Here is a 20309-nt window from a genome sequence, read left to right as displayed (position 1 = left end):
TCCTATTACAGATGGTTGTGAGTCACCATGTGGTTGCTGGGATTCAAACTCAGGACCTCTGGACAAGCAGTCAGTGCTCTCAACTGCTGAGCCATTTCTCCAGCCCGAGCCCTTTTTTCATTCTTTGTGTTACAAATCAGCACGTTCCTAGACTGTGACCCTCACAATCACCCATGCTGTCTACCTGCCTTGGGTGTGGCTAAACTTATTCTAGTAGAATGCACATTTCCAGTGCAGAATAATTCTGGCTTAAGCGTGTGTGCTGATCTTGCAGATCTGAGTTTGGTTCCCAGAAGCCAAGTCAGTCAGGTGGTGGCTCACAGCACCTGTCACTCCAGCTCCAGGGGATCAGACATGCTGAGTGCTGTGGGCAGACGTGTTCATCTGCATACGCAAAGACACACACCCACTTTTATGAAATTAAAAATAAGCATTGTTTTTAATGGAAGCCTGCAGAGCCTTGTGAGACGGGACAGAGCAAGGCCTTGAAGAGAGCAATCTCCAGCTCTATCGATTCCCTTGGCATCATAAGGACTAAACCATGCTCACACTGTCCCTGCCACTAACCTGGAGATCAGGAAGGGAAGCACGGGCCAGAGGAGGCCAAGGATAAGATGGATCACATATATGGTAACTCAGAAAAGAAATACAGGGAGGAAGAGACCAAAGGGACCTGGCCTTTTTATTCCAGAGGCCTAAGAACTATTTATGACCTCAGAGTAAGATGTGAACAGATATTTAGTTAAACATGGGTTTATTTGTTACTCATTGATGATGGGTAAGTATAGAACTTGAAAGTGTTTAGATACTTAGATAGCAATCCCATCTGATAATTTTATATCTACCGACTTCAATCAGTTAAAACAGTGGCTCTCAACCTATGGGTCATGGCCTCTTTGGCAAACCTCTATCCACAAAAATTTTACACTATGATTCATAACAGTAACAAAATTACAGTTATAAAGTAGAAATGAAAAAAATACACACAGAGAGAGAGAGAGAGAGAGAGAGAGAGAATTTGTCTAAGAAGAACACTGGGCAGAGGGGCAGCACACACCTGCCCCTTGCCTTTCACCATGAATTTGAGGCCAGTCTGGGCTCCACAGTGAGTTCCTACCATTAAAAACAAATAAGTAGAGAAAGCAATGGAAAGTGTGTGTGTGTGTGTGGGGGGGGGGGGTTATTAGTAAACTTCTACTTCATTCTCTTAGTTTACATTTTACAAAAGCACTGGGCAGTGACAAATGTAGAAGTAAGACTGCTTCTCAGAGATAATTTCAGAAGTGCTATCAGGACAGAAGTCAAAGAAAAGATCAAGACTTCCCAATTCTCTTAATGAAACAATCAAACAGAAGTAGCAAATATCTGTACTGTAACTGTCCTCGCCTGAGTTCTGGCACAGATAGGGCAGGAGAGGGATGGGGGAGCAAAGGGGGCTCTAACCCAGAGTGACAGCCTTATCCACAGGGGGCGCTCAGCTCTGTGAAGGAGCATACAGGCAGGCTGGGAGAGAGACAGGGGTAGAGATTCTGAGCAGAAGAGTATGCAGGCATGCCATTGAGATAAACAAGGATACAAGATACAAGTGGCCAGGCCACTGAGGGAAGGTGAAACACCCACAATGCTCACAATGAGAAGCCAGAGCAGTGGGGAAGTTATGCCAGCAAGCACTCCACTGCCAGGAGCCGAAGGTTAAACAGGATTAGGTGGGTGGACTCTAGCCAGCAATACCATCAACTCTAGAGGTAGCAAAAGACATCTACACACTCAATGACCAGATACAGAGATGCCATCCTAGGGCAAGAAATACAGGGGAAATCTAATGAACTTCATTCTTTTTTTTTTTTTTTAAAGATTTATTTATTTATTATATGTAAGTACACTGTAGCTGTCCTCAGACACTCCAGAAGAGGGAGTCAGATCTCCTTACAGATGGTTGTGAGCCACCATGTGGTTGCTGGGATTTGAACTCTGGACCTTCAGAAGAGCAATCGGGTCTCTTACCCACTGAGCCATCTCACCAGCCCATGAACTTCATTCTTATTCAAGAGAATTAAGAATTATAAAAGAGAGATGTTTGTGTCTCCGCATAAGCTCTGATTGGACGGGTGTCTGTAAGTCCCTGTTGTTTCCAGCATTAGTGTGGCATGGATGGTGGTACAAAGCTGAACTCACAGAGACAACGCATCTGCAGAGCCAGTCCAGTTTCTATGATGTGCTGAGTTGTGTCAGTGAACCTTTGGCTCTTTGGGCTCTGATTCAGTCATCATTTATCCTACTGTACCCCCAGCAATCTCAGGATGCTGCAAGAAGCTTCCTTGACTGTGGGGAGTGAACCTCTGCAGTGCCTTTCCCTCTCCCCTAGGTGTGCCTTACAGAGACAACTGCCTTTACCTTATACTGTAATGCCTGTTACAACACAAAACGGTGGTGAAGGTTCACCAGCTCCACATCTAACACAGGGCTAACATCCAATACACAGAAATGAATCAAGAAACTAGATGAAAAAAAAAACCCAAATAATTCAATTAAAAATGGTTGCAGGCAGATCTAAATAGAGATTTCTTAATAGAGGCATCTCAAATGGCTAAGAACACTTAAAGAAAAGTTCAACATCCTTAACTATCAGGGAAATGAAAATCAAAATATCTTTGAGATTCCATCTTACACCTGTCAGAATGGCAAAGATCAGAAACACAAGTGACAACTCATGCTGGCAAGGATGTTGGAACAAGAGAAACTTGTACAGCAAACTTGTACAGCCACTGTGGAAATCAATATAGTGGTTCCTTAGAGGATTGAGACTCAACCTACCTAAGACCCAGCTACATCACTCCTGGGCATACACCCAGAGGATACTCCACCATACCACAAGGACACATGCTTAACTATGTTCAGAGCAGCTTTATTCATAATAGCCAAACACTGGAAACAACCTAGTTGTCCCTCAACTAAAGAATGGATAAAGAAAATGTACATATACACAATGGAATACTACTCAACTCTTAAAAAAATGACATTATGAACCTTGCAGGCAAATAGAACTAGAAAAGGTCAGCCTGAGTGAGGTAATCCAGACCCAGAAAGACAAGCATGGTATGTATTCATTTATAAGTAGGTTTAGCTGTTAAGTAAAGGATAATCATGCTACAATCCCCAGACCCAGAGAAGCTAAGTAACAGGTGTTCAAGTTGGGGATGGATGGATCTCCCTGGGAAAGGGGAATAGATTTTGAGGGTAGACTGGGGGCAGGTGGGGATAAGAATAGGAGGGATAGATGGGGTGGGGTGGAGAGAGAGAGTACTTGGAGAGATGACTGGAATTCAGGAACATTGGGAAGGGGAGGCAATGTGGAAACCTAGTACAGTGGAAATTCCCTATAATCTATGAGGATGACTTTAATGAGGGCTCCTAGTAATGGGAAGTACAGAGCCTCAACTGGCCATGTTCTGTAATCAGGCAAAGCTCCCAGCGGTGGGGCTCAGTCACAAAACCTTCAACCTACAATTTGTCCTGCCTACAAGATGTGCTGGAGCAATGGTGGCACAGAAATTGTCAGAGTGGTCAACCAATTTCTAGTTCAACTTGAGCAGCCCATGTCACAAGAGAGAGCCCATGCCTGACACTGCCTGGATGTCTAGGAACCAGAGGCTGGACACCCCAAAGACCTAGGAGAGAACCAAACAGGACTGAAAAAAAAAAGTCAACAAAATGCTTCCTGATGGTATTCCTCTATACACTCATAGATCAGCACCTAGCCCAGGCATCCTCAGAGAGGCCTCCCCCAGCATCTGATGGGAGCAGATGCAGAGACCCATCAACAAACATCAGGGAGAGCTTAGGAAACCCCCTGGAAGAGGAAAAGAAAGGATTGTAGGAGCCAGAGGTGTCGAGGATAACACAACACCACAGAATCAACTAAGCAGGGCTCTGAGAGGCTCACAGAGACTCAAGTGACACGCACTGTCCCTACGTGGGCCTGAGCGGGGTCCTCTGCACATACCTATGATTGTGTGGCTTGGTGTTCTTGTGGGACTCCTCAGAGTGGGAGTGGAGGGGATGTCTCTGACTCTTTTGCCTGCTCTTGGGACTGTTTTCTCCTACTAAGTTGCCTTGTCCACCCTTCATATATGCGAGGTATGTGCCTAGTCTTATTGTAAGTTGTTATTTCCTGTTCCATTGATATCCCTGCTCTTTTCTGAAGGAAAATGAAGGAGGAGTGGATCTGTGGGGGAGGAGAGACTGGGGAAGGAGAACTGGGAAGAGTGGAGGGAGGTAAAACTGCAGTCAGGATGTAATGTATGGGAGAAGAATAAAGATAAATAAATAAAATGCCATAATAAAATCTGTAGTGTATTACTGGTAGGTAGCAGCATTACAAAATGCTGCTGCTGCTGCTGTTGTTGCTATGGAAACCAGCCAGGCCAGCTCCTCAAACAGCTGAGAACTTCAAAAGAGAGTAAATACCATGTCAATGCTCTCGGTCGCATTACACACAACACTATAAACTACAACCCAAGCGTCCATGGATGGGCAAGAATTAAAAAATGGACAAGGCTGGGTGTGGGGCACATACTTTTAAGTCCCAGCACTCAGGAGGCAGAGGCAGGAAGATTTCTGAGTTTGAGGCCAGCCTGGTCTACACTGAGTTCCAGCACAGCTAGGGAAACCTTGTGCCAAAAAAAAATTTAAAAAATTTAAAAAAAGGAAAAATAAAATGTTGCAGCTGTTTGTTTGTTTGTTTGTTTGTTTGTTTTTAAGATAGTCTTGCTAGGCTTCCCAGGATGTCTTCAAATTGTTGGATGCAAGAAATGCCCCTGTCTCAGCTTCAGGAGCTAGGGTACAGATGTTACTACACCTGGTTTCACAGTGAGGAGCTCAAGACTCTGACCAATCCTAAACACAATGGACCCTGGAAACACTCCAGGTAAATGAGCCAGATACCCAAGGATGCATTATCCCACTTACAAGACACACATGGAAAACTCAAGTCCACAGAGACAAGCTTGAGGGAGGTGCTGACTGAGGGTTATTCATAGAGTTCCATGGGGCCAGAAGATGGCTCAGTGGTTAAGAGTACCGGCTGTTCTTCCAGGGCACCTGGGTTCAATTGCCAGCACCCACATGGCAGCTCATAACTGTCTATAATGCCAGTTCCAGGGAATTTGACATCCTCACACAGGTAAACACATAGGCAAAATGCCAGTGTACATAAAATACAAGTAAGTAAATTATACAAATAGTTGCAGTTTCCTTTTGAAGCCCTAAAAAGTTTTAAAAATAAATATGATGGCTGTACCTCACTGTGAATATAATTAATGCCCAGAATTAAGAAGTGATAAGGGTTAGAGGTGTTATATTATACATATATTGTCAGAGGTGTTATATTGTACATATAGTCCGAGGTGTTTTATATTGTAGGTGTTATATCGTACATATTGTCAGAGGTGTTATGCATATATGTCATACTTTATTAAGACTGGTGAGGCTAACAAGCTGTCTCAGGAAATGCAGTGCTTGTCACCAGCCTGAAGACACATGTAAGGGGAGTGGAAGGAAAGAGCAGACCCCTGCACCTGCTCCTGACCCCTACACATGCATTCTGTGGCCCACGCACACCCACATTTTCATACAGAGAAAAATGAATGCAAAAACTAAAATTGAAAAATAATAAGAAAAATAAAATTTAATGATATAAAATCCATTGTATGGTAAAGAAGTTATATCCAAATAAAAATTTTATAATAACAAAAACCTGTAAGAATGGGCGAATGCTTTTCAAGCTCCACAACTAGGTTCTGTGTTGTGTTTCAAATGGTCCACTTCTACTCTGGGTTGCTGACAGTGGAGGGAGCTGTGTCGCAAGAACAGATGGCATCTTCCTCTTTCCACCAAGACTCTAGAACCACTCTAGAAAGAAGTCTTAATTTGAAAAGTCCTAGGGAGGTTCTAGTTGTGCTGCAGCTTTGGGCTCTGTTTGCTGTTTCAACAAATCAAAGCCAGGCACACAGAGTGGGAAGTGCTTTTAGGATCATCCCTTTCCAGAGAGTCCTGGGAGCAAAGTGTGATGAAGGCCCATTAGATAGGAACCGACAGAGAGGCTGACAGCTTTCCCACGTATCTCATGCAAGCATAGATGCATGCATGGGGCAGACACAATGCCAGCCTTGCTCCAGACCCAGGCTGACACAGGTCCCTACCATCAGCCACCTCGTAGACACACTGGGTGTGCACGCACTGCCTGGGACCGCGCCTACACTGGAACCTCCTGTGTTAGCAGCAGGAGCTGAGTGCTAAAGCAATTGGAAAATGAGCAGGCCTTTACCAATAACATTGTTTACAAGTTACCTTTATAAACTTAAAAGTTTGATATTCTTAACTAAAGACCTGAGTTTCTATCCTTGTAACTTATCTGTGGTGTCAAACCTTCACGACAGTACTCAGAATTGAGTGAACAGCGTTTACTGTGTGGCTAAGCCAAGCTTTCCGTGAGTAAGGACAGTGCTGAGAAACGGGAGGCAAGAGACACTGGACAGGCCGGCCAAGCGCAGGCCCGAGTGTTTCACACAATGCTTAGCAGGAACTATGGACAAGATTACTTTGATTTTTTGTTGATCTCTCTTAATTTCTGCATCCAGCTGCTTCTTCTTCTCGCCCTCTTCTCGAAGCCGTCTCTGCAGCTGCACTTTCTGGTATTTCAGGTGATCCACGTTGTGCTCCAGCTCACTGGCCCGCTTCTCATTCTGGATGGACAGTGATGCCAACTTCTTACTGTCTTGCTGCTTCTTTTGTAAGACCTGAGACCACACAGAATACTCCAGAATAAGAAGGAATTGTTTTCTCATTTCCTAATGGCACAATATTTTCATTCAGCAGTAAGGGCAGCCATTTTCTCCCATTTACATGTATTTTTGACAGGTTCACTAGCACATGTTTTCGTCTCTACAGTTTGTTTTTTTTTAATTTTTAAGACAGGAGCTCTCATTTCTAATTTTGTAATTGAAAACATTGCACGTTCATCAGACATATAAACAAAAAATGATGAAACTTATGTTAATAATCAGGAAGCTCAACCACTTTTATTATGAAGAATTCTAACTTAAAATATATGTGGCATAAAGTATTCTAGTTACTGCCTAATCTGCAATCCACTTACAGTGTCTTCTGTAACACACACACACACACACACGCACAGTGGCTCACACCTATAATCTTGACACTGAAAAGGCTGAGGCAGGATAATCACAAGTTCCAGGACAGCCTGGGCTAGAGAGTGAGACACTGTCTCAAACATACACATGCATGATTTATATATACGGTGAAATATATATGGGTGTATATGTAATATATGATGAAAACTAGAGAACAAAACTGAGTTTATATATAAAATGATGCTATTCCAGAGCCCAAACCCTGTCCCATGACACAGTTATGCATGAACCAGGGCTAGGCAGGTATAAGGAGACATGTGCATGTAAGTGAATCCCCTCCCGTTTATCCTCAGAGCCATTGATCCTCTGAAGAAGCTGAGTAGAATTGGTCATGTCCCCGAAAGTCCACTACACTCAAGATGGTCTGTTAGTAGCACTAAAGGCACACTCCTATTTTCCAAGTGTTTATAGTAGTATTAAATATCACCATGTAACAAATTACTCCCAGGCAAACAAATGACACATCCAAGACTTGTGCTGTGGACTGTAAGCAGGTAAGGGATAGGAAGTGGTGGCTCTCCTAGCTTTATAAGGCAAAACCAGGAGGATGGCCACATGTTCAAGTCCAGCCTAGTCTACAAAGCCAGTTCTAGAATACCTAAGGTTACATAGCAAGCCTCTGATAAACAAGCAAAAAGAATTAAGGGAGATATTAATACATTATGTGGGTCATAAGTAATCATTACCTTAATTTTAGAAATAGATTACTAACATAAACCTATTTTGGTTTAATTTAAATATCCATGCAAATATTAAAGTTTACGGCAGTTTTATTTAAAGAAAATCTTGGACCGCCATTAGTCAGAGACTGTTGCCTGCACTGCAAAGCATCGAGTAGACTGAGGTAGTATTATTTCCAGGACATCTTGTTTATTTCAGACAGAGGAATCCAGGTTGGGCTGGAGCTCATAATCCTCAACTGTCTTGGATGCTGGGACTATAAGAGTATACCACCATACCGGCTCCTTGCATTTTTTTCATGTGTGTGTGTGTGTGTGTGTGTGTGTGTGTGTGTGTGTGTGTGTATGTATAAAATTAAAATAATGACATCATTTTCTCCCTTCCTTTCCTCCCTCCAATCCTTCCTTTGCACTCCCTCTTGATCTCTAATTAATGGTCTCCATTCATTTCTGTAATTGCTGTTGCATAAATATGTACACACACACACACACACAAACACACTCCTAAATCTATAACTATAACCTGCTCAGTCCGTATAATGTGACTTGTATACATGATTTCAGACTTGACTGCCTGGTACTGGATAACCAGTAATGTAATGTATGGAAGTATGTCTTCTAAAAGGGCACACTTTGTTTCAATCCTCTGCTCAATTAGATGTTTTTCCGTGAAGTTTACTTCTGTGTCTTTTTTCCCCCTTTGTAGCATCATCAGCAAAAAAAGCATAAACAGGAAAAGCAAAATATGTTTGCCTATTCAGAGCTTTATTACTTTTTATTTTATTTGTTTGCAACAAGATAAGCATCTGCTGCTACTTCTCTGGTGTGCCAGGACCTCTCACTCTTGGGAGACAGAGGTGAGCACACCAAAAGAGCCCCCGCTTCTGATGTTTCTAGTACCCATAAAACAGCACCAAACAAAAAACCAAACAGTAATAAAGCTCTGAACAGGTCAATCATAGCTTAACTCTACCTACAATGGGGACACTAGAGGAACAGACAGAATGGAGGGTAAGCATACCCCTTTTATCCAAGCTCTCAAGAGGCTGAGGCAGGAGGAGGGTAAGGAAGACAGGCTTGGCTACAGAGAAGATTCTGTCTCAAAAAATACAAAACAAAAGAAACAGAGAGAACTGCAAGCACATTCTAAACATCTGAAAATGGCTTCCTTGCACAAAAATCTTTCTCTATAGAATATTCCTACTGAGTAGACCGTGCATGTGTGTGTGTGTTTCCCCAGAACTGAACCTAGGGTCTCACACATGCTTATTAAAGAACTGCTCAACCCTGGGAAAGAAGTTGTAACTCTGAAGTTATTGCTAAACCCAAAGCATGTGGAAGTGAAGTCTGTGCTGTAGGACTGAAAGTGACTAACCTTTTAACCCAACCAATTACAGTTTCAAAAACGGAAACAGTTCATATCTGCAGAGTGTCTACAAAGTGTCACCTGGTCCCTGATGCTGTATATGTGCTGTTTAACTGTTTCTCTTGTGTCCTTCAGAAAAGGACACAATTTTTGCTAAATTTATGTCTTATTATAGGTATTATTTTATGCCAAGATTAAATGTTTATTAAGTAAAGAAATACACTCCCCAGACTGTAAAATACACTAAGTAATGAACACTCTAGGTGAGAGGAAATGTCATACAGTTCTGATGATTACAAATTGAATTCCATTTCTCTCAATACAAGAATCCTCAAAGGGAGACTTGTTTTCCTTTTGTGGTGCCAGGGATCAAAACCAGGGTCTCTCACACACTAGGTAAGCCCTCTACCACTGACTCCATCCTAGCCCAGCGGGATTCAGAGTTAAGAAAGGATCGTTTGGCCAGGAGTGATGGAGCACATCTTTAAAGCCAGCACTCTGCAAACTTGAACTCTCTGAGTTCACAGCTAGCCTGGACAGGACAGCCAGGGCTGCACACAATGAGACTATTTCAAAAACACTAAACTAAACAAACACGAGTAAGGTGGCTCTGTGAGGTTACGGGGTTGTATTTTATAAATTACCTGAACTCTCAGCTTCGCAGCATCCATCTTTTTACGGAACTCTTTCTGTAATTTTACCTTCAAAGCAACATCAGAAAGGTCTTTGCTCTCCAGCTCCTGCAGTTGCTTTCGGGTTTCAGTGAGCTCCACTTTTGCCTGCTCAGCTTCATGCTCCAGCTTTGTCACTTTCAAAGAATACTGTCTGCTCACAGACTTGGCATTGTTACCTTCACCGAGACACAGCAGGGACAAGAATTACAAACTCCAACTCCAACCCTGTACTCTAAAACTAGTGGCGGTTACAACTGAGCAATATCATTAAGCAGGCCTTTGACCTCCAGGCTCTCCAGCAAACCCAGCTTGCCACCAGCCCTCTTAATGTATGTGTAGATCTATGTGTCAATGCCCATGTGTGTGGTACCCACTGGGGTCAGAAGAGGCCGTCTGATCCTCTGAAGCTGGAGTTACAAATGGGTGTGAGTTACCCAGTGAGCTGTTTACACCCTCTCAGATTGTAACTGAGGTTTGTGGGCATCAAGCTGCAGCTAAGATATGAGGGGGTTGGAGAGGTGGTTCCTCAGTTAAGGGCACTGGCTGCTCTTCAGAAAACCTGAGCTCATTTCCCAATACCCATATGGGGGCTCACAACCATTCACAACTCCAGTTCCATGTGGTATACACACATGCTACATCAATACTGTGGCATGTATATACATATATACAACAAATAAATATAATTTTAAAAATTTAAAGCATCCTTTAATACAGATCTAACTATTCTTTTTCATTTCATTGAAATAGTTAAATATTTTTAAATTTACTTACTTATTTGTGTGTGTGTCCCAAATGTCCCCAGTGGAAGCCTGGGGACAACTTTAAGAGTCAGTTCTTCCTTCTATAAGGTAGATCCTGGGATTTAAACTCAGGCCCTGAAGATGCTCACTTTCTAAGTCTCCAGGCTGTGTTCTAGCCTTCCCAGCTCTGTGAACTACTCTGTTATTCTCTCAGTAAATCCCAGCTGATGGTTAAATTAGTAGAACCAATGCATGCAACAGACATTAAAATCGTTTAAATGGAGTTTTCAACCTAAATACATAGTGAACTATCTCCTTCTAAAACTCTATCCCTATCTAACACTAATATATACAACTGAGACTGCTGGGAAAGACAAGACCAACAGTCCTGGGTCCACCACAGCCTGACAAAAACTTGGTTTACCAAAGAAAAGAACTCTTAAGGACAAATCTTTATAGTTTCAGACAAATAAAAATTACCTACAACTAAAGTACAGCATTTAGTGTTAACAATAAACTATCAGGCTGAGGAGATAGCTCATTGGTAGAGTTCTTGTGTAGTATGCTCAAAGCCCTGAGTTCAATCCCCAATATGGAAAAAATAATTAAAACTGAACTAAGGCCCCTGGGCCTCTCACAGTGTCCCATGCTAGAGCAAACTGTGGCTCTTAACCACTGCCTGGCCTCTGTGCCTGCAGGCTGCTGGAACTACAGTGGGTCACACAGTGGGGGGAAAACATGAATTAAGCCAACACTGACTAATAATTAAAAGTGATTATTCTTAGGCCCTGGCTTACTTGGCACAGTTAGTGTCCGGCACACACAAACTGCTTTTGCCTTGGTTTTGCTATTAGTGTTGTTGTATTGCAGAGAGAATGCCACTCTATAGCCCAGGCTGTCCTTGAATTCACTACCTGGCTCAGACTGGCCTTAAACTCACAGAAATCCTCCTCTTTGGCCTCTAAAGTGCTGAGATTACAGAGGTGAGGCCCAGCTAAATTCCTGGGTCTAATCCCCTGCTCTACAGGAAAAAGGAAAAAAAAGTGTTCCCTTAAGGTATACACATAAAGTGCCATGAAGTTTCAGCCAACACACTGTAGCTCACACTCGCTATAACAGCTCACAGGTGAGTCCTGGCCTCACAGACGCCTGCACACGCTGGCCTTGAGGACAGCTATGAGCTGCAGACCTGGAGTGCACATCCCACATCACAGGCAGTCTCAGACGCTCTTTCTTCTCACACAAGGATAAGATGCTGTTACCTGTTTTTATTAACTCTTTGATCAGATCTTCTTTCATCCTGATGTTAATTGTAAGTTCTCTCATTTTTTGTTTAGCTTTATTAAGTATGAGTTCTGAAGTCCTTAATTTTTGTAAATTTATCTCTTGACTCTCCTGGAGAGATTCCATCTTCAAATCTTTAAAACCAAAACACAAAGCTCTCAGTGTATAAAATATTTAACTGAAGCAGAATTTTGGAACATTTAAAAACAGAACAAACCCAATCTAGAGTATCTTAGTTATGTTTCTATTGCTGTGAGAAACCATCACATGACGGTGGCAATTTATGTAAGACACCATTGAATTTGGCTCACAGCTTCAAAGGGTTAGAGGCCTGATGGCAGAGCCAAGGCATGGCAGCAGGGACTGCCAAGAGCTCACACCTTCACCCACAGCCATGAGGCAGAGAGCACAGTGGTAATGGTGTGAGTTTTTAAAAACCTATCTCCAGTGACACACCTCTTTCAACAAGGTCTCCCCTCCTAATCCTTCCCACACAGTCTACCAACTGGAGCCCAAGTACTGAAATAAGCCTACGGGGGGCTGTTCTCATCTAACCAACACATAGGGGTAGCAGGAGAAGAACAGGAGGGGAATCAAACAGGGAGCATGTGTGGCAATTGACACCTAAGCTTTCAGCTTCCGGAAGTTTTTAGTTTAAGTTTTTAATTTAAAATATACTCTTTATATATATTATGCATATATTTTATCATACCTCATATGGTTAGAAGAATAGCCTTAGTTCCCTTTAGGTAGTTATCTGAGGTAGATATGGAGGCTGCTACCTTGCCCCTCAAGACTGCTGCAGTAGAGGGTATCAGGGTCCGAGCATGCACAGCCCGCCACTGTGACTGCTCACTCCTTTCCTAACTGGTCTGGCACGCACATGCATTCTGGCCTGAGTTTCTTTTGTGACTGTAGACTGGTAACAAATGCCTCAAGGATGGATACTTGACTAGCACTTACATTTATTGCTTTTACATACTAAAGTTATCATTAGTTTTATTTTTAGTTTAATTTTGATAGATATTATAAGCATGTTTTCATAATTTGACACTTTTAATATTAAATTCTCTATAATCTTACTTTTGTGCATTAACCCCCTTACAGGTCAAAATGTGAAAGTTAAAAGATCTTATTAGGTTTGCTGGCAAAGTGTCTTGGAAGTGAAACGCACACGCTGCTGCCCTGGTAAAGGACCCGAGTTTGATTCCCCATACCCACACAGCGTGGCTCACGACTGTAATATCAACACTCCTGGTCTCTGCAGGTATTTGTGCACATGTGCACAAACTGGCACACAGACACACATGAGTTTAAAAACTTCTTTTCAGTTTTAAAACTTGAATTAAAATAAAATGCTATGATCTTTCTTCACTGTCCTCCCCACTGCCTTCCCTTCTTCCCCCACTCAGCCCCTTCCACGCCCCCTGTTGCTGCCTCTCCAATTCATGGCTCCTTCTTCTTTGATTACTACTGATTACATAACTGTTTTTAATAAAAACAATACTAGCATATAGGACACTAATTAGGCTTCAAGCAAGATGGAGCACTGACCCGAGGAGACAGACTCCTAGTGGGCTGCCCACAGGGCATTCACAGTAATCAGCAACCCAGCACAAATCAGAGCAAGTCTGATCTAAATTTCTGTCCCCAAAGTTTCTGTCTCTACACAGCTGACTGGTGGAAACCTGTTTTTGTTTTTGAGACAGGAGCTCGGTAAGTAATCCAGGGTTACTTTGAATTCTCACTGCCTTGAGTCCTGAGTGCTGAGACTGCAGGTATAGAAATACACTCAGGTTTTAGAAACCAAACCAAACCAAGGAGATTATTAAGGACTGAGTAAGTTGGAAAACTGGAGGCGGAACTGAGGCTGTGAAATGTGCTTCAGCAGCAGGGGAAGCTCTACTCCCATGTCTGGCTTTGAGGGAGCCTGGGTGCTTTGTAAATGGCCGCTGAAGAACCAACCCCTACACCTGTGCTATCGGAGGACACCTACCTCCATTCCCCAGGTAGGACCTCTGAGACTCAGCCTGAGTGTCACTCAGTTCAACAAGGGAGCAAACAGAGCCTGGCTTTTTGGCCCATGAGTGACTTCTAGATCTAAAAAAGAACATTTTTAGAATATTAGGATTAAAGGCAACTTCCTCATTAGCATTCCCCAGGCTCTCAAATTAGATCCTCTAAAAGGGAACAGAATGGGTTTAAAGGTAATTGTATGGAACAAGCACATTTTACTGATATTCTGTAAAATAAAAGGATTACCTCCAACTCAGATTCAATGTTTGCAGCCACTGTGGCAGAATACAAAAATCAAACAACAACAAAGCAAAACAACAACAAAAAATCCTCTCTGAATGCTTATGTCTAGTGGCTCAGTGGTTAAGGGCACTTGTTGCTCTTTCAGAGAGAACCCAGGTTCAATTCCCAGCATCTACATGGCCACTAGCAACCAACTGTAGCTCCAGACCCAGAGAATCTGAAGCCCTCTTCTGGCCTCCTCAGGCACCAGGCAGGCAGGTGATACAAAGACATACAAGTGGGTAAAACACACATTCAAATAAAATAAAGCAAATAAAAATTTTAAAAAGATTTATTTATTCATTTTATGCATATGGGTACACTGTAGCTGTCTTCAGACACACCAGTAGAGGGCATCAGATCCTATTACAGATGATTGTGAGTCACTACGAAGTTGCTGGGAATTGAACTCAGGATCTCTGTAAGAACAGTCAGTGCTCTTAACTGCTGAGCCATCTCTCCAGGCCCCGAGTTAATAATTTTTTTAAAATTAAAAAAAAAAAAGACGTCTGTTCAAATACTATTTTCTTCATAAGTGAAGATGACAGAAGATTTAATGGAAACTATCCACTGCAATGAAGAAACCACCAATTATAAGGATAATGCTTACCAAGAGCCTCTGCGACATACCTAACTCTGGGCTTCTCCTGGCCCTCTGAGTCCTCATCATCACTGTTGTCAGAAAACTGACAGTGGAGAACTTCATCCTGGTCTTCTAAGTGACCCATCAGCATCTGACTTCGAGTTCTGAACCCAGCGAATACTTGATCCAGAGAGTATACAGGAGGACTTGAGCAGACCTTGCAAGAAACAAAACAACAAAAGAGGCAATCCTTTAATGTCAACTCTTATCTTAGGATGTACATTGTTTTGGGGGGAGATATAGGTAAGTACTCTTATGTATTCAATCACTGAAAATATGTTCCCAGCCAGGCAGTCAGTGGTGGCGCACGCCTTTAATGCCAGCACTTGGAAGGCAGAGGCAAGTGGATTTCTGAGTTTGAGGCCAGCCTGGTCTACAGAGTGAGTTCCAGGACAGCCAGGGCTACACAGAGAAGCCCTGTCTCGAAAAACAAAAACAAAAACAAGAAAATATGTTCCCTACAAAATGTCAAAATTAATTCCATAATACTATACTTCACAGATATACATTTTTCTTTCTGGTACCATACAGCTCCTTCTCTTCTACTTTCAGTGAAGGTTTTATGGAGGACAGCAGTCAAGCTAAAGCTCTAGAAAAGCATGAAGACACCCCTACTCTCTGGAATGGCTTATGGTCCCCAGCAGAAGTGCGCATAACTCAACTGTCCCAGATCAAACCCATGGGGAAGTGCAGGTGTACTGCAGGATATGAAGTCCCTCCATCCCAAATCCCAACACAGGAAATCTCACATCTACATTCTCCCTGTTATGACAACATTCCAACTCTGGAAATTAGACACATTCAATCATCCTTGATACATGCGGAGGACAGACATTACTAAATTAATGCTCCAAATGATATTTTAGTGTTATTATACAATAAGTAAATTTTATGGGCTACCTTGGAATACTTAATATTATAATGTTTCTACTGAAAATGTATTTTAAGTGCTCAAAATGACTCTGGAAACACGGAGTAGAAACTGCTTTTATACTTTTGTTCTAGATTCTATTTCCTTGTCCCTCACCTCTCGATAAAAAAATAACAGGATGACTTCTCAAAAACAAAGTAAATAATGAAATCTTCAGAAGACATTCAGTGTTAGGGCGAGTCACTGCATAAGCTATTACAACTGTCATGTAGAGCAGGGTGCAGGTATCACAGTAGTTTTCCCTCACCGAGGAGCCATCGGCAGACAGTGAATGCTAAGAGAGGGAGAGGCTATTTCTTTTAGGTGTGTGGCCACTGGTAGGTTCCACACACCTCGGTGGGTGAGCCCCTGCCCATGCACATTCGGGCAACACTAACTAGACTTAGTAGATTAAGTAAGTAAATAATTATAGAAGGACATGTACTTGGAAAGGAGACGTGACAGGGGTCCTGGGGGAGTTGGAGAGGGAGAGAAAGGGATGGACATTATTATACTCATGTGTAGAAATTTCAAAGAAAACTGAAAACTTAAAAATTCAATTAGCTGACAGTTGAGTCCTCACATACTCATTCCAAAAGTGTGTGCTTGGTACCAATCCGCTTACATCTGATTTCTGTGTTCCTATGGTTGGTCACCTAGTGACTGTCAACAATGAGGTGGACAGGGAGTAAAGGTTTCTAGGCGGCCTCCTAGTGCTGAGGATTGAGGTACAAGGGAGAGACCCTCTGGTCTTCCTGTATAGTTCCCTTCTCTCTGTCTCCAAGCCACTGAAGCAATGGAGCTCTTCTGCCACATGCTCTAGTGGCCATGATGTTCTGCCTCACAAAGAGCCTGGAAACCAGAAGCCAAGTAATTGAGGACTAAACCCCTGGAGCCCATAAGCCAAAATAAAGCTCTCCTCATTTGAGTTGCTTTTCTTAGTTTTTGGTCACAGTAATACAAAGGCCTAATAGTCAATGGAAATTAACTACATATTCAACCATAAAGAAAAGGAGCTGAAGGGGTCTGCAACCCTATAGGTGGAACAACAATATGAACTAACCAGTACCCCCAGAGCTCATGTCTCTAGCTGCATATGTAGCAGAAGATGGCCTAGTTGGCCATCACAGGGAAGAGAGGCCCCTTGGTATTGCAAACTTTATATGCCCCAGTACAGGGGAATGCCAGGGCCAAGAAGTGGGAGTGGGTGGGTAGGGGAGCAGGGCGGGGGGGGGGGCGCATAGGGAACTTTTGGGAAGGCATTTGAAATGTAAATAAAGAAAATATCTAATTAAAAAAAGAAAAAAGAAAATGTTAGTAGCTTCCTAAAACAAAACTGAAATTAATGATTATAATGGTTTAAAATATAAAACCTAAGCATTTAAACCTGAAAAGCTACCAGTAAGGATAGCATTTGTCTTACTGACCTTGAAGCACCCAAGCCTGGGACATAACAGAGGAGTCATGGATATATGGTGAGGATGCCATGGGGTAGTGCTGTGGTGGGCACTGTCACCTGAGCCTGGGACATAGCAGGTACTGTGGGTTTATGGTGAGGATGCGGTGGGGCAGTGCTATTGGACGCAGTGCTCTCATAAACTCTGCGCATCCCATGAGGGTCCCCACGCTTCTCTAAGGAGCTGCACTGGCTCAGGTTCAGCCCCATCTGCACCTGCCTAACGCAGAGCCTACCTGACACAGAGCCTCCCCTCCCTGCACCCGCCGCCTCACCTACTTCTCACCCTAACTTACTACAGAGATCTCACACAAACTACTTCCACTCATAACATTCGTAAGTAGAAACAAAACTCAGTCTGATAATTTGGTCTTTTTCATAGTACATTTGTTGATTTATTCCACAAAAGTTTGCTTTGGTGCCAGAGAGCTGTGCGGTGGTCAAGAGTACCAGCTGCTCTTGCAGAAGACCTGGATGTGGTTCCCAACTCATGCATGGCAGCTACCGTCTGAACTCCAGTTCCAGGGGATCTGATGCCCTCTCCAGCCCACACAGCACCAGGCAAGCATATGATACACACAGACATACATAGCCAAAACATCCACACACACAAAATAAACATTTTCAAGATAAACCTACATAGACATAGGTTTGCACGTATATATTCACAGATAAAAGCTAAATCTATACTTCATATAATGCTTATGCTGTCTTGACTGTCGCTCAGAATGCCAAACCACACAAGAGTTTCACCCTGAAAACAAAGACAAGTTAGATAAGCAATCTCCCAGTCAGGCCTCACTTCAATCTGAGAAGTTACAGGACAAACTCATAACTCCATTGAACTTAACTATGCAGGAAGGGTGCAGGAAGAGAGACAGCTGAAATGTAGGTACGAGGGGGGTTGGGGGGAAGCAGTCCCAGAAGGGCTGCCCAGCAGGGTTCAGGACAGCAAGGAACATCTATATAGATTTAGTAGGTATTAACTCAGGAACCGGAGGGGAGGGTATGTTAGCCACATGGAATTAGGGAGTGGCCCAGCCACTGAGCTGTTTAAGGTATTTAAAATATAAGGCTGTGTGTGTGTGCCTTTCTTTAGGGAATGCAGAACACTGGGGCGATGGTGAGAAGTGTGCACACACCTGCTGGGAAGTGTAGAGTGGCTTCATCTAAGACTTACAAACACTCTGGTATTGTAACTTTCACATCTCAAAGGACTCAGGCCAGGCCTGACTTACCTTCTTGAAGTCCTGTCTTGATGGGATGTAAACATAGTGTCCCCAGTGACTCCCAAATGGAGCTGTATGAGGTCTCTTTTCCAAGGCCCTGGCATCAGGCCCGTCCCCACAGCTCTCCTTAGCTGGGGTGGGCACTGACAAGCTGCGTTTTGCTAGTTCTGCACTCAGCTGATCCACAAGGAGTTGCTGTTCTATTATCTTCTCATTCTGTGTAGAAGAGAGGTGTTTGAGAAACAGAGAACCTCAATATACATGCAATCATGAAAAAGCTCCAAGTTAAATTGTCACAACTGTCTAATGGAACCTCAGCGCTTCCCTTTGGTGCCCATCAGTAACTAGTACTGCTCTAGTTGCTAAGAACCTTCTTCTTCAGTGCCAGCCCGAGACCCAGGGCCTTGTGCACACTAGGCAAGGACTGTACCACTGAGTTATATCCCCAAACTACAGAAACTTGCTGAATAATAAATGATAATGATGCCCCACTAGCTATGATTGGATAATCTGACACTGTGATTTTTATCTACTTAGTTAGCTGTTTGTATACAAGTCTGAACTTTATGACTGAAATAAAGACCAACCAGACAAAGCTGGAAAAGCACAAGTATTACTCTTAGGAGATTAGAGCAAAGGACACAGAAAGTGGGAAATTAGCAAAGTGAAACTTTAAGTAACAAAGAAAGCCCAAAGCACAGACAGGAGCCAGTGAACGGATGCGGTAGGACTGGGGATTTGGAACCTGAAGGTGGATGAGCCATTTACAGAATGTGTCTGGTCTGTGGCTGATCTGAGTTAGAAGCATGGCCAGTTCAGAAAGCTCTGACTTCAGTATGTGTCTCACAAGCACAAGGTGCACCAACCAGTGTGGCACTGTGTTAATCCAAGAACCCAGGAGGCAGAGGGAGCTGGATCTCTCTGCGTTTGAGGCCAGCCTGGTCTACATAGCAAATTTCAAGTCAGTCAGAGCTACACAGTAAGACCCTGCCTTAAAAACAACAACAAAACCACAAAAAAGCATGTTAACAAAAATGTATCCAACAAGGCTGGGGCTTTGGCTCAGTTGACAGACCTTTCCTAGCATGTGGCTACAATCCCAACACTTGCGTGGTGGAAGCAGAAGGTCAAGGTCCTGCCAATCCACGCAGTACTACAGAGCAGTAGTGATAAAAACTGCATGGTACTGGTACAGAGACGGCAGGTAGATCAATGGAATAGAATTGAAGATCCATATATAAACCCACACACCTATGGTTACCTAATCTTTGACAAAGAAGCCTAATCCATCCACTGGAAAAAAAACAGCATATTCGACAAATGGTGCTGGTTCAACTGACAGTCGGCATGTAGAAGAATGCAAATTGATCCATTCTTATCTCCTTGTACAAAGCTCAAGTCCAAGTGGATCACGGACCTCCACATAAAACCAGACACACTGAATATAATAAAAGAGAAAGTGGGGGAGCTGGAGAGATGGCTAAGTAGTTAAGAGCACTGACTGCCCTTCCATAGGTCCTGAGTTCAATTCCCAGCAACCACATGGTGGCTCACAACCACCTGTAATGGATCTGATGCCTTCTTCTGGTGAGTACACAGTCATACTCATATACATAAAATGAATAAATAATTCTTTTAAAAGAAGAAAAAGAAGAAGAGGAGGAGGAGAAAGTAGGAAAGAGCCTCAAACACATGGGCACAGGGGAAATTTTCCTGAACAGAACATCAATGGCTTATGCTCAGGCTCTAAAATCAACAATTGACAAATGGGACCTCATAGAATTGAAAAGCTTCTGTAAGGCAAAGGGCAATATG

At 43.0% G+C, this 20309-nt stretch overlaps 1 protein-coding gene and 1 pseudogene across 5 annotated transcripts in view; one reads left to right on the top strand and one right to left on the bottom strand.

Moving 5' to 3' along the window:
* The window catches only part of Kif27 (kinesin family member 27), a 78782-nt gene that overhangs the window by 35113 nt on the left and 23360 nt on the right, over positions 1–20309 (bottom strand). For all 5 annotated transcript variants that reach the window (XR_002379511.3, XM_021180420.3, XM_021180421.2 and 2 more), the window contains 6 exons: positions 18504–18710; positions 14887–15056; positions 13955–14058; positions 11937–12092; positions 9902–10107; positions 6600–6797 (listed from right to left, as the gene is read on the bottom strand). Coding sequence is in view for 4 of the 5 variants with exons in the window: in XM_021180420.3 (XP_021036079.1) it covers positions 6600–6797; positions 9902–10107; positions 11937–12092; positions 13955–14058; positions 14887–15056; positions 18504–18710 (1041 nt within the window). In the remaining variant the exon portion in view is untranslated. The remainder of the gene's footprint in view (positions 1–6599; positions 6798–9901; positions 10108–11936; positions 12093–13954; positions 14059–14886; positions 15057–18503; positions 18711–20309) is intronic.
* Positions 11265–11402, top strand: LOC115029118 (small nucleolar RNA SNORA42/SNORA80 family; annotated as a pseudogene).

Source organism: Mus caroli, unplaced genomic scaffold (assembly GCF_978045245.1).
Source record: "Mus caroli unplaced genomic scaffold, Mus_caroli_1 scaffold_15, whole genome shotgun sequence".
In the NCBI taxonomy this organism is placed as follows: Eukaryota; Metazoa; Chordata; class Mammalia; order Rodentia; family Muridae; genus Mus; species Mus caroli.
Note: the sequence above shows the minus strand (reverse complement) of the source record. Positions and strands in the feature narration are given on the sequence as shown.